This window comes from Dasypus novemcinctus, chromosome 5 (assembly GCF_030445035.2).
Source record: "Dasypus novemcinctus isolate mDasNov1 chromosome 5, mDasNov1.1.hap2, whole genome shotgun sequence".
Classification (NCBI taxonomy): domain Eukaryota; kingdom Metazoa; phylum Chordata; class Mammalia; order Cingulata; family Dasypodidae; genus Dasypus; species Dasypus novemcinctus.
Window position 1 is genome coordinate 93,862,583 of NC_080677.1, and position 14,395 is coordinate 93,876,977.

General features: G+C 35.1%; 1 protein-coding gene across 2 annotated transcripts in view; it reads left to right on the forward strand.

Moving 5' to 3' along the window:
* The window catches only part of CFTR (CF transmembrane conductance regulator), a 199,564-nt gene that overhangs the window by 53,584 nt on the left and 131,585 nt on the right, over positions 1-14,395 (forward strand). For both annotated transcript variants that reach the window (XM_058297260.2, XM_058297261.2), the window contains exons 4-7: positions 4,772-4,987; positions 8,176-8,265; positions 9,102-9,265; positions 10,049-10,174. In XM_058297260.2, coding sequence (XP_058153243.1) covers positions 4,772-4,987; positions 8,176-8,265; positions 9,102-9,265; positions 10,049-10,174 — 596 coding nt within the window. The remainder of the gene's footprint in view (positions 1-4,771; positions 4,988-8,175; positions 8,266-9,101; positions 9,266-10,048; positions 10,175-14,395) is intronic.

Consider the following 14,395-nt stretch of genomic DNA (forward strand, 5'->3'; position numbering starts at 1 on the left):
TTTGCTGTCTTCTCTTTGTGACTATTTTCTGTGTGCTTTCTGTGTCTGCTCATCTTCTCTTTAGGAGGCACTGGAAACTGAACTTGGGACCACCCATGTGGGAGAGATTCATTCAATCACTTGAGCCACCTCAGCTCCTTTCCCCTGTGACTTTGCGTTCTGTCCTAGAGGATCTCATGAGAGACCAGATATATGTCTAAAGAAGTATTTTCAGGCATTCTAATTTTTCTCTGGGAGGCTGATCTGAATGGAGACCCCAGCTTATGCTACCAGGAATGCAATTTCTTGAGCTGTTTTCTAACCTGACCCCCTCTACACAAATGGTTTTTTATCCACCGCCCCCCCCCCTTCTGCTCTTTGTTCCATTTGCTGTGAGTTCTTCGGTGTCTACTTGTCTTCTCCTTAGGCTCAGCCCCAGGAACCCATCCTGGGACATTCTAGAGTGGGAGAGAGGTGCTTAATCTCTTGTTCCACCTCAGCTCCCTGGTCTGCTGTGTCTCTTCTTGTCTCTCCTCTGTGTCTCTTTTTGTTGTGTCATCTTGCTGTGCCAGCTCTCCGCTCGGGTCAGCTTGCCATGTGGGCTCTCCTGTGTGTGCCAGCTCACTTGCACCAGGTGGCCTGGGAATCGAACCCTGGACCTCCCATATGGTAGATGGGAGCCCAATCACTTGTGCCACATCTGCTTCCCACAAATGGTCTTTTGAACTCATACTGTTTAGACCGGCAACATTCTAACATACTTAGAGTTGGCAAGATGTGGGCTAGGACAATTACCCAAATATTTCTTGGCTTCTGCCATGGTATTCCCCATGACCCAGTATTGTATTACCAGAAATATTAGCACTGGAAGGGACCTTTAAGATCAGCTTGCCTCACTCCTCAGTTTATCAGTGAGGAAAACTCTCCAGAGAAGTAAACTTCTAAGGTGACACAGAGAGTTTGAATAATATGCTGGGATAAGAGCTCAAGTTTCAAGACAATGAATTTATATTTCATCTCACTGTCATATTGGCTTACGAACGGATATCACTTCTCTATTACATGAGCTAGAACTATTACATGAATTCCATCTTTATTTGTGTCTGATAAAAACAAATACAATATTTAATCAAATTTTCAAATAAATAGTTTTTTTCTTCATTACATTCAAACTTGTTTGCTTGTATTATTTCATATAGTGGCAAATCATGGAATTTCTTTCTTTTTAGTCCTGGTGGTGGGGCACACACAGCATTCATATACCAGTCATCCCAGGGATAATTTTTGTTAAGGATTTCACTTCCTAAGTTAATATAGGTATCAATTACCATTGTTTTCTTTTCCAAAAAAACCAGGTGATATGTGTAAATGGTTCCATTGTAAATATTAGAGAACATGCTGCTTAAAACAGATTAGTGAAAACTATAGAAGAGAGAGGATTTGAGTGTTGATTTTGTCCTTGAATGTTAACACGTCTATGCTGTGGTGAGGTTTGTGATGGTTTGCTGTTTGCAGATCGTCCTTTTATCAGAATGTTCTCTACGAAAAAGAAACTTCATTTTTACCTCTGAACATGTATCTGCTCATACTAATGCTCCCAGTCTTTCTGATAATAGTCATTATTTTTTTTATGGATCTCAGTATTTCCTTTTTGTCTAAGGCAAGATGGCAACTATTTCATTAATGGCAGTATATAAAATGTATCACATTCAAATTAATACAAATTTTACTTATTTTGTTATAAATTGCAAACAAACCATCAAACTCATCTATTTTTATAGAGATGACAGGTTGTGTAAGAACTTAATGGAGAACCAAGGCAGGGAGTTTAGTTGAAATTACTCAAAAGGGAAAAAACTTAATGTAAATTTGAACAATTTCTAATTCTAAAAATTGTTACAGCTCAATTGCTAAAATATTTTTCTTTCTTCCTTAGTATGCTCTTCTTTTTTGCATTCCATAGTTAAGAGTTACTCCTTAGAAATACTTATATACTTTTTTTGTAATATATTATTTATCAGTGATTCTGAATCTTTTTCTCTTGTCTTTCTCAGTATATATACATATATGTATGAGAAGGGAAAGAGAGGGGAATGGGTTTGAGAAAAGGAAGGTCTTTATGTAAATCATAACATAGCAATTGACTTCATTAACAGCAGTCACAATTCATACACTTCCTATTGAATTACAAGGAAAAAGAAATGATGCTTCATCTGGTATGGGTATGCATGGAAAACATCAATGCTCCACTCTGCGTCACAGCCGTACATGCTACTTCCAATGGGACAGCACATATAAATCATGTGCTCAAGAGAGCCTTTAAGTCAAGTGCAGACCCACTACAAATGGAAAACTAAATCAAAGCAAATGTGGGGTTGACATTTTCTTTTCTTTTTTTTTTTTACAGGTTTATTTTTATTTATTTATTCCCCCCTGCCCTCATTGTTTGCACTTGTTGTCTTTTCTCTCTGTCCATTTGCTGTGTGCTCTCTGTGTCTGCTTGTCTTTTGTTTAGGAGGCACTGGGAACCAAACCTGGGACCCTTATGTGGGAGAGAAGCACTCAATTGCTTGAGCCATCTTAGCTCCCTGCTTTTGTTGTGTCTCTCATTATCTTTCCTCTTTTTGTCTCCTTGTTGTATCATCTTGCTGTGTCAGCTTGCTATTCCTGCCCATTGTGCCAGCTTCATGTCTTGCTTGTCTTTTTCAGGAGGCACTGGGAACCAAACTTGAGACCCCCCATGTGGTAGGTGGGAGCTCAATTACGTGAGCCACATCAGATTCCCTTGACATTTTTCTATGAAGAACAAACTAATACAGAAAAATTCTAGGATAAAATAGTAATCTAAAATAATTTTGAGGATGAACTATTGCTCCTGTAAGCCTGCTATGAAAAATTTTATTTGTAGTGCAGATATATTTATATGTATAATTTTAAATCTAAGATTTATCTTAGCTGTACATTTGTCTAATTTAAGGAGTTACTTTGAAATATAGTTATCTATTCTTGAGAAAGTTTGACACTTATATGTGGAACATTATAAACATGGCCTGGGTAGCACTGGCACTGATTGTAGTAGTTTAAGAGTGGAAACAACGAACTACCCCCAAAGTAGGGCAATGGGCAAATAACCTGATTTCTCTAAAATATGGAAAGTTAAACAGTACTTAAAAGAAATGAGATAGCTATGTAAGTATCAAGGGAGATAAATGTCAAAGACAATGTTAAGTTTCAAAATGTTGCAGAAAGCATGGTATAATACCATTTATGTAAAATGTAAAACTTTTAAAACAATTCTCTATATATTCTAAGGATGCATACACATGTAATAAAAGTACAAAGCATGCATAAAATGAAACATGCCAATAAGCGGTAATTTTTGCACTTATTTTTAAAAAACAAATGCTCTTCAGCAAACCATTGACATACTATAGCTCGGTAAGAGGTCAGCACTTCGCTTTCCAGCACTTGTTTGTATGTTTGCTATAATTCAACTTATATTAAAAATATGGCTATGCGAGATGAAAGAACTATTATTTACTCAATGTTTGTGGTCGGTTTGGAAACTTTTTTTAAAGGGTTGAATCTTCTTTTGTTACATTTAGAGCCTTGGTCTACACAATTAATTTGAAAAGAACTACTGTATATAAAATACAGAATAAACAGCTACACAAGTCAGTGGCCAGTCAATGACAGCTGTATATAGGCTGGGATTCCATGTGGGGATGTGAAGAGGTGAAGCTGAAGCAGAAAAGTATGGTCATTGTTTTATAGAAAAGATGATGTAGGAATGAAAACTAATCAGATTAGTGGATGATGGTAGAATACTATTAAGCAATACTAGGATATCAGTCAAGCTTGAAAATATAAATTCGAAATGGAACCAATTAGCATAACATCATTTCCCTTCAGGGTTTAACCTCAGATCCCCATTTAGCAAGATGGGTAAGAGACAATCTGGTTTCAATTCCTTGGGTTTAAATCTATTTCTGTGTACTTAAGGGAAGTGTTAATATATGATAGGAAATGTGGTTGAGTAGTCAAGGACCCTGACAGGTGGATTTGGGAAACACAACTTTGACCCACCCTCAGTGACTCTCAGGCATTTGAGGAGTTGATGAACCATTGAAAACTGGTGTGTTTGACTCTGCTAGAACTCTCCTTCCTTGACATCCATACCTACTCTAGATTGGGAAGGGAATGGCATCTAAGGTGGCTGACTTCAAAGGCCCCAATGCTGGCATGCTCCTCCCTTCTTGTTGCCAGCTTTCCCTACATGTTTCCTTGGGAAGATGTGTTCATTTTGGTGATAATGCCATTGCTCAAAATGCTTCTGAAAATCCTATTTTGAAATTGCTTCAACTCACTTGGTCTCTTTGACTTCAGTCAGTAAAATAATGCCAACTCTGTCTTCTAAAGTTGTGTGAAAATCAAATGCAACAATACTTTATGAAGTGTTTAGTGCTATTTAGATGTTAATAATTAATAAACCATTCCATAAACCACATCTTTATTTTATAGCCCCTACTTGCTTTTTAGTAAAAAAATACCCAGACATCCATCTTATACATAAACTTTTCTCCAAATGACTTTTATTGTAACTGAAAAATTAAATCTTATTCCAAAGTATCCAGATACTAAAAATAATGTTAGGTGTTTCATACATGGTATGATCCTCTACGTAAGCGTATGGTAAGTCCTCTGCTAGAGATGAAACTTGCATGTTGAAATTGTTATACATTTTTAGGAAAGAAAAGTGAAATTTACTATCTCTGTTTTTCCTTTTCTGCAGGAAGTCACCAAAGCTGTGCAGCCTCTCTTACTGGGAAGAATTATAGCTTCCTATGATCCAGATAACAAGGTGGAACGCTCCATTGCAATTTACCTTGCTGTTGGCTTGTGCCTTCTGTTCGTTGTGAGGACGCTGCTCCTGCACCCAGCCATTTTTGGACTTCATCACATTGGAATGCAGATGAGAATAGCGATGTTTAGCTTGATTTATAAGAAGGTAATACTTCCTAGCACAGTCTCCATGATACATGTAGTGTTGTCATGTTTAAATGCCATGAGTTAGGCAATGAAGCTGATACAAGTAAGGAATAAATGTTGAAGTCAATTTGATAATTTGATGTCTGTGAGTTACATGGTAGGAAGAATTAATATCTCTAATTTTCCTTGGTAGTTCAATTTACTTCAAACAATACTTACTAAGCACCTGTTAAAACTGTCTATATTACAGGTTTCATTTTTGTTTTTGCCACTAGTCATGTCATTTTTTGGAATCCAAGATTCCAACGTTAAAATGATTCTCACCATCTTCATAAATGTTATTGGCAAAATATCATCCCATGGTAAAATGCTATGTATCTTTATGTTCAATAAAAAGAATATAATATGCAATTGTTAATGATAACCCAAGAAATGAAAGTTTCCACCTTAACTAGCTGTGACATGGTGATGGTACCCACTGCCTTATTTTGAGTTTTATTTTTTCATTTTGTGAGCCCTAAAGACTTTAAATTTCAGAAACAGCACATGCATGCAACCATAAGAACCTAACCCACTTTTCTGTGTGTATTGTCCAAACAAGAGCCCATGTTGCTGAAGCACGATTTAGATGAATTCAGCCTAAGAGGTAACTACCTTACAAATGGGATTTGAAGCCATTTCAGTGGTGTCTCTTCCCACCAACCTGACTCAATACCATTGGTGACTGCTTAGATCTTCCAAGTCATTATAGAAAGTTGTTTTTATTGAATCATTTGGTTATTGCCTTAGCCTTCTTTTTTTTTTTTTTCTTTCCTTGGTGTAAAGACTATATATTTGTCTTCTTAGGTCCATGAATCTGAAATCCACCTCTAGCAAATAACCCATAACACTTCTGTACTATGCATGCAAGGTCAATTGTATTGTAAAACCATGATAGCTGTATTTTATTGTTCAAAAAAGTCTTTATGGAGGTAGAAGAAAAAAAAAAACAACAGAGTTCACAGTTTAATCAAATCGCCATGGCTGCACCCTTATCAATTTACAAGTATCAGGAAAATATGGGTCATAAATCAACAAAAAAATTTATTTTGTTCCAGAGCTTATATAAGTGAAGAAATTTTTAGACATTATTTGGAAAGTAGAATCTACACAACTTGGATATCAAAGAAAGTTGAATTCAGTTAAATAAATATTTATAAAAAGTGTATCCTATCATAATGGTACTAATAGCTAATGATTTATGTATCACACTTATAAGTGATTTAGGTATACTATTTCATTTGATCCTCCCCAAAACTCTATTTAGATGTGCTTTAATTCTTATTTTATGCCCAAAAACTCCTTCAAAACTTTAAAAATATAGGTAAAGTTACAATCCCTGAAGTATAGGGTTTACTAACTATTAAAGAAAATAAAATAAGTACTGAGAAAAAAAGTCATACAGCAGACTGTGTTACACAGGAAGAGAGAAGCATGAAATGCTTTGAGCTAAAGAGAAGGTGAGCTCAAATAAAGAGCAAGTTAGCTTGTAAACAGACTGTATGTAACTTTTAGCACAAATATGGTGATATATGTGTTTTCTGACCCAGAATTCACTGAGGAAAAGTTAGACATTATTGTATTTGTCCTTCTTTCTCAACATTGAATATCTGTGTTCTTACCCATCTCTAGCCACACCCATGACCGACACTGACATCACCACCAACAAAGGCAATGGGCATCTCCTTGTGGAACTGTTTTGGTCCCTAAAATCAGCCTTGTCTTGACTCTTCTCAGGCCTCACTCTATCCCAAAACTGACCAGTTTCATCCACATGGCAGTCAATCAGTAGCCCTTTCTACATTGTGCCAGATTTTGCAATAGAGCACCATTTAGCTTTGTTCCAAAATCAGCAAATTTGATACATTCAAATTATACATTAAGTAATGAATCACAATAGAAACTAAATTGAATCTGCTTCCATATGAGTTTCAAAGACATAGGAATAACTAAATCAACAAATACTCACCACCTATATAGAGCATGTAGCTCTATGTTAAACCCCAATTGAACTACTATTAGGTTATGTATAATCCAGCTCAGTGGATTTTTCCCCTCATATTGCCCTGGTAATGTGTTTACATTAGCGCCTTGCTTCCTTCCTCCTCTCTGCTTGTCTAAAACGCTACTCATTCCTTGAGACCCGCCACAAACTCTACCTCCTCAATAAAATCTTTTCAGATTTTTCTAATTACATGTATGATCTTTACCTTAACCATCCTATTCTTTTCTTTAAGTTTTTCTTTTTTTTGTTTAGGGTAGGTAAGGTAGTAAAGCATTTAAGAAATAAGAAAAGAGATAGTACACAACCCTAGACACAGGCACAGGCATGCTACAGGGTGAGATGTGTCAGCCACCCTATTATTTAGCTCATTTATCATACCATATTTTAGTTATTTGTGTACTAAATTACTTTAAGGCAAGATTCATATTTTAATAAATCTTGTAATAATCTCTGAAGTGTTAAGCACAGTGATTTGCATGTATTAGCTGCTCAGTGAATGAGGGATTGACCTGAAACAAGTATTAAATGGGTATACTTTCCAATCAAAGCCATCTAATGGCTAATCAATTCTTATTAAATTATACAGGCAAAATAAGACTAAGATCTTTCATAGTAATAATGAATTTGTCTACTTAATTCTATTTTGCATATACAAAATAGTATTTTTTGGTACAATTCAAGGATTTTCTATTGTTAATGTAATTTTTCACAAAACTACTATTGATTCAATTATTCATAATATAATTTTATTGATCTTGACATTAATATTATTCAGTAGAGTTAGTATAAAATTGCATGAAAAATTTAAGGCCAAGGTTTTAATCTCAAATTTCAGCTTTCATAAAAACAAAACCAACAAAAACATACTACATAATGGATATTTAAGTAAAATATTTGCCTCTGTGGAGGACAGAAAGTATTTATTACCCTCCAGAGGCTGGAAAATAAAACAACTAGAGGTCTGCCAGAAAAATACATTCCATGAAGAGCAATATCTATAAATCTGAGAATATACTAAGCTGTATGTGCATGAAATAATTTTAATTACCTTTACTTAAAAATGTATGCATAGCAACCTAATTCCACAGATGTATTTTAATGTTATTTTAAAATACATTTGTCTTTTGTTTGTTAATTTTATCTAATTTCTCTTTTCCTTTTAGACCTTAAAACTGTCAAGCCGTGTTTTAGATAAAATAAGTATTGGACAACTTGTTAGTCTCCTTTCCAACAACCTGAACAAATTTGATGAAGTATGTGCCTACTGATTTGATTTTCTATTTATAATTCTTGTAAACCAGACAATCTCAAATGTGGAGTTTCTCTGGGTTGGATAAAAGCAATAAATTGTTCGATCATACTCATTCCTATATTCCCTATTTCAGAAAACTGAGAAAGCAAATAACTCATAAATGCCAGTCTGGTGTCCTATGGTACAGTCCAACTCACTGGTACCTCAGTTTGCTGTGTACTTAGTAAGGTTCTTCAACACACAAACCTTATTAGACCTTTCTTCCCTTTAATACTTTAAATCAGTTATTTACTTTGGCTAAATGTGATACTCTGGATAATTCTTATTCAGTGCTGTGTTATGCCACTAATAAATGTAAGGTCCTTGAGGAGAACAGTATTTAACATAATATTGAACTCTCAGATGGTGCTAAATTACTGTTGAATTGAATGTACATTAATTCTGAATATCTCTGTCAGATAATAGAGTTGTAGAGGTGTATTTTGAGACCCTGGAGACCTCTTTGTCCTTTATGGTCTAAAGCACGCCACTTGCTTTATTTAAATAGAAGGAAGTTAAAATCAATTCTTGAGAAGATATCCAATCTTAGTTTCACTGAGTAAAAACACAGAAATATATTTAAAACTGCAGCAACTTGAAATATATTTCTTGGGAAATCCCAATCTATGTGTAAAACATTTATGTTCTATAGAATGAGAGCCTAGATTTTGGCAAAAACCATGAAGTGTTTGTATCAGATCCCTGTGTTTTCACTATTCTTTCATATATATATTTGTTTGCTTGTTTGGGGGATGGAGGATGAAACTGTACTTGTTTTGGCTGTGATGTCTTTTCCAGGGCCTAGCATTAGCACATTTCGTGTGGATCGCTCCTTTACAAGTGACGCTGCTGATGGGACTGCTGTGGGATTTGCTCCAGGCCTCTGCCTTCAGTGGACTTGGTGTCCTGATCATCCTCGCCTGTTTTCAAGCTGGGTTTGGGAGAATGATGATGAAATACAGGTTATAAACCTATTTTCAAGGAAAATGTGTTCGATCAGATTTTCAAAAAGCCTAGGTCTCCTTTATGCACTGAACCATAGTTTACTGGTGTAAAATAATATTTCCTATATTAATGGAGTATTCTTTGTTTGACAACCTATAGAATTTCTTTATAAACAGGGTAAGATTCAGTTCATTTTTATATATAATAAGATTTAGGTAAAATGGATAAAATATTTACTTGAATTGGAGGGAAGCAAATATTTTGTATAGAGCTTGCTTATTGGCTCTTTCTTATTCTAGTTCATGGATCATCACACTAAAGCTTTAATTACTTTTTATTACAGCATGAAAACTTGATGCCAGTCACTGTTATGCCAGAATACTTCTAGTGTTTGTCAGCTAGTGCATGACAGAAAGTCTCTGACTCACTTTGGAGTTAGAGAGCTCATGGCTTGGATCCCAGATCATGCACTGACTAGTTATGTGAACTTAGTCAAGCCACTTTGCTTCACCAAGTCTCTGGCATTTTCATCTTTAAAATGGAAATAACATACACCTGTCCTAGATCATCATGAGGATTAGGGACAGTATATGGGATGAGACTAATATGGTGTTTGGCCTTTAGGAGGCATTGATAAATGGTAGCTATTATTTTTGTTCCTTCTATTTGATATTAAAATGCATGTCCATCTGTTAAATTAAAAATGTGGTTTCTCTTAAGAGCTTGAGCAATTCTTAAAGAATAATTTGACTTATTTTTACTAAATATTAGATTATCAATTGATTCATCTATATTTACAGAGATCAGAGAGCTGGAAAGATCAATGAAAGACTTGTGATCACCTCAGAAATGATTGAAAATATTCAGTCTGTCAAGGCATACTGCTGGGAGGAGGCACTGGAAAAAATGATTGAAAATTTCAGACAGTAAGTCAGTCCAGTAATTGCAATATCCATAGCAATGTATATTTAAAAATGTATATGCCACCGTGGACTTCCAGTTCATAACTGAGGTTTCTGATAAACAATTGTATTAAGTGATGTCAATAGCCATGCATTAGTTGCATAAAATTATCATTTTCATGGGATATAGTTTTCAGTATTTGATCATATGTGTTACTTTGCCATACAATTACATTTATACATTAGGGAAGAACTCTTACCTGTATTTAGAGCTGCTTAGTATACTTTATTTGATGAAAATGATGATCCTGGTGCTGGAGGCTGACTGAAACCTCATGAACCTGCCAGAGCAACAAGTATACCAATCTCAGCCAAAGAAATGACTCTTTTGATACATTTCACTTAATTTATGTGTTTTGCTCATGACAAATGAAAAAAAATAACCCTCTATTTGTTTAAAATAGATTTGTTCTTCCTTAAATTAGGACTAATGATTTGGTATAATAGCCACAAATTGTGCTCCTATAAACCCACCACTTGTCTTGCATGACATTGCCGTGATGGATATATGCCATTACACATTTTGTCAAAACCTATAAAATTGTGCAGTGCATAGGGTAAACTATAATGTAAACTATAGACCATGGTTAGTTAATAGCAGTGCTTCAATAGGTGTGCATCATTTGTAACAAACGTATCACAATAATGAAAGATGTTGTTAATGGGTGAAAGTGTAGGAGGGGGAGGGCACTGGGGTATTTGAGAACTATTTTTTTTTATGTAACATATATGCAATCTAAAGCTTCTTTAAAATAAAAAATAAAGATGTTGGTTCAGGTAATGAAAGCGCTCTCATAAAATAGAATAAGTACTTGGCACCTCTCTAGTCTTGCATCACCTCAGATATCCTTTCTTTCACTGGGTAGTAAAGATTATATGGAGCAAAATAGTACCGTACAGGATGAGATATGATTACTGGGCTATTCTTGGGCAAAGTTTAAGCCAGGACCTTTCTGTGGCCTTGAAACCATTTTTATTTAGTCAGATTTCATGTTCTGCAAACTGTAATCAAAAAAAGTTCTTGGAGAATCAATTAGAGTAGATATATTGTGTCAAGGGAGTTTGTTAAAGGGGCCAGTAATTTCAGGACATATATTACATGAGTTTCACAGGGAAAAACATGCTAAAGGAAGCTTACCTTTTTGGATGATGTGGATATGGTTTGTCAGGAATTCAGGCTGCTGATACTGGTAGATAATGTTAACTCAGTTGCAGGTGTGTGATTGGAAAAACAAAGAAATGCTGAAATGTTAAGTTCTTTGCCATGTAAATAGGAAGAATAAAAGAATATTTATTTCCAAAACATTCTCATTGGTCATCTGTTTTTGTTATGCCTTTCAAGACAAATCCGGGAAAAATTGCATTGAAATATCCTTAAAGATCTTGGGGGAATTGTTTACATGTGTGGAATTTTTTTTTTTTTTCCATTTACAGCCAGTGCTCAATCACACTTGACTTTTTTGGGGGTTCACTTTTATGCTGATAAACACAGACATAGCAAGACCCTTGAGGAAGTTAGAAAGTTCAGTTTTCTCAGGCTTCATGATAAACTCAAGGCCAGTCTTTCTTGGTGGTGACTTTTCTTGACTTTGATTTTTATTTCTCTTCCTCAAAAGATGAAATCCATCCTTTCTACTCATATTTCTATTTGACCAATTCTAATAGCAAATGTTTAGTTGGAGCTTGTACAATCCAGTTCCTTAATCTGGCATGAAATTGTTACCCGAAGAAGCTGGAAAGAGCTGACGTAAATATGGGAAAGCAAGAATTGCTTCTGATCAAGAGAGCAAATATAATGTTCTGGAAGAGATTGGCAGGATGCACTTTAAAGGAGAGATTACCTTGACCTGGGCCACTGTTGAATGGGACAAAATGTTGTGCAAGGCTCCCTGCAAAGCTACTCTTTTATTACCCTTTGGTAATAAAGTTGCTTTTCATTTTTTTTATAAGAAACTGATAAAATATTTTGATAACTTATAAAGTGTTAATGACTTTATTATGGCGAGTACTGCTTTCTTTGTGGTTCTGATGAATGTTCTTGGTCTTGGAGTACTGCTCTTCCTATTTTTCTTGACTGTTTCTAAGATATTTCTTCTTAACAATTTTGACAAATTTGATAACATTTTTATAAATAGTGTTTTCTACCATTTTATTAATATCAACCTAGTCAATATTATTATTTTTTCTTTTGAAGAGAAAGGAAACAGTGTAGATTCTGATTAAGTTCTAGGTCCTCCATGTGCTGTCATCTAATCTTGACAACAACACTACAAGAGAGGTGTAATGACCCTCTTCTATAGATATGGGCTCTATCAAATCAGAAGGAAGAGCAGCCTGCTTAAGATGACATAGCTAGTAATGGTAGGAATCGAACGCAGATCAGATCCCCAAATCACAATCTGTCTCTTATGCTGTTTTATTGACATAGGGAAACTTTAGACTAGGGGTTCTTAACAAGGGGTCCATGAGCTTGAGTTGAAATAAAACAAACAAACGAACATTATTCTTGTGGGGACATGTTGGTGTGGGTATGGTATATTTATTAAATAATACAGAATGAAGCGTGGACTTAGTAAGGGGTCTGTGGTTTTCACCTTACTGGCACAGGGGTCTGTGGAACAAAAATGGTTAAGAGCACCTGCATTAGACCATGAGTTACCATATAGTTTGGTTACTTTGAAATCTGCTTACTTCATCAGTGTGTCAGGTTATTTTGAGTTCTACCACTTGAGTATGAGAATTACTTTTCTGGATTATGCATCGTGTGAGACAAGCGTCCTACTGCCATGCATCCTCCTTGCCCCCTGCACTAAGCTATGGCACAACTATTGCCTTCCTTCAGAATCCTCTATGCATCTGTATTGTTGCTGCTCTTTCTGTATGCAAGAATTAGATGGGAGGGGTCATGTGTGATTTCAATTTTCATGACTCCTGAAAGAGTGGTAGTGAGGTTGAAGCAGCATTTTATTCTTACCAACCCCTACATTTGCCTCTCTGCTCACCCTGTTTTCTGCCTATTGGAGCACTTAAACCTCTTATTTGTGTTAAAAAAACAAAACAAAACAGTTTGCATTCGCAGTTCATACAAGAAGATTGAAAATGTAATATGATTGACAATGATTGTCCTAAAAATGAAAATGGCAGAAAGGATAATTTTTCGAGAACCATCTACTACAAAATCACTTGGGTTCTTTTTAAATGTTTTTATTGTAGTAGCAAATATACTGTGCAAAATTTCCTATCTTACCCATATTCAACTGTACAATTCAATAGTATTAATTATATTCACAATATTTTGCTACTGTCATTGACATCCATTACCCCTACTTTTTAATCACCTCAAAGAGAATCTACTTACCTGTTAAGCTCTAACTCCCTGTTCCTGCTCAACCCCTGATAATCTATAAACTTCCATCTGTCTCTAGATAGTGTGCTTCCTCTAGGTATTGCATATAAGCAAGATAATACAATATTTGCCTTTTTTGTGTCTGGCTTATTTCATTGAGCATGATGTCTTCAAGATTCATCCATGTACTATGCATCAGAACTTTATCCTTTTTTACAGCTTAATAATATTCCATTGCATGCATATACCACATTTTGTTTATCCATTCATCTGTGGATGGACATTTGGGTTGCTTTCACTTTTTGGCTATTGTGAATAATACTGCTGTAAACATTGGTGTACAAATATCTATTCGAGTCCCTGCATTCAATTATTTTGGGTATATACCAAGAAGTGAAATTTTCAGATCACATGGTAATTGTGGTAATTCTATTTCAATTATCTGAAGAGCAACCAAACTAATTTCCACAATGCCTGCACCATTCTACAGTGCCACCGGCAGCTAGTGGTTAAGGGTTCCTATTTCTTTTCATCCTTGCCAAAAATTATAATATTATTTTCGTTTTTTTAATTTTAATTTTAATTTTTTTATTAATAGCCATCCTAGTAAATGTGAAGTGGTATCTTATTGTGGTTTTGGTTTGCATTTCCCTGATGACCAATGATGTTGAGCATCTTTTTACATGTTTATTGGCCATATGTATATTTTCTTTAGAGAAATGTCTATTCAAATCCTTTGCCCATTTTTAAATTAAGTTATTTGTCTTTTTGTTATATTGTGGAATGCTACTAAATGCTTACTCAGCCAGTCTCTGAGATTGTATTTTTACCAAATTTCT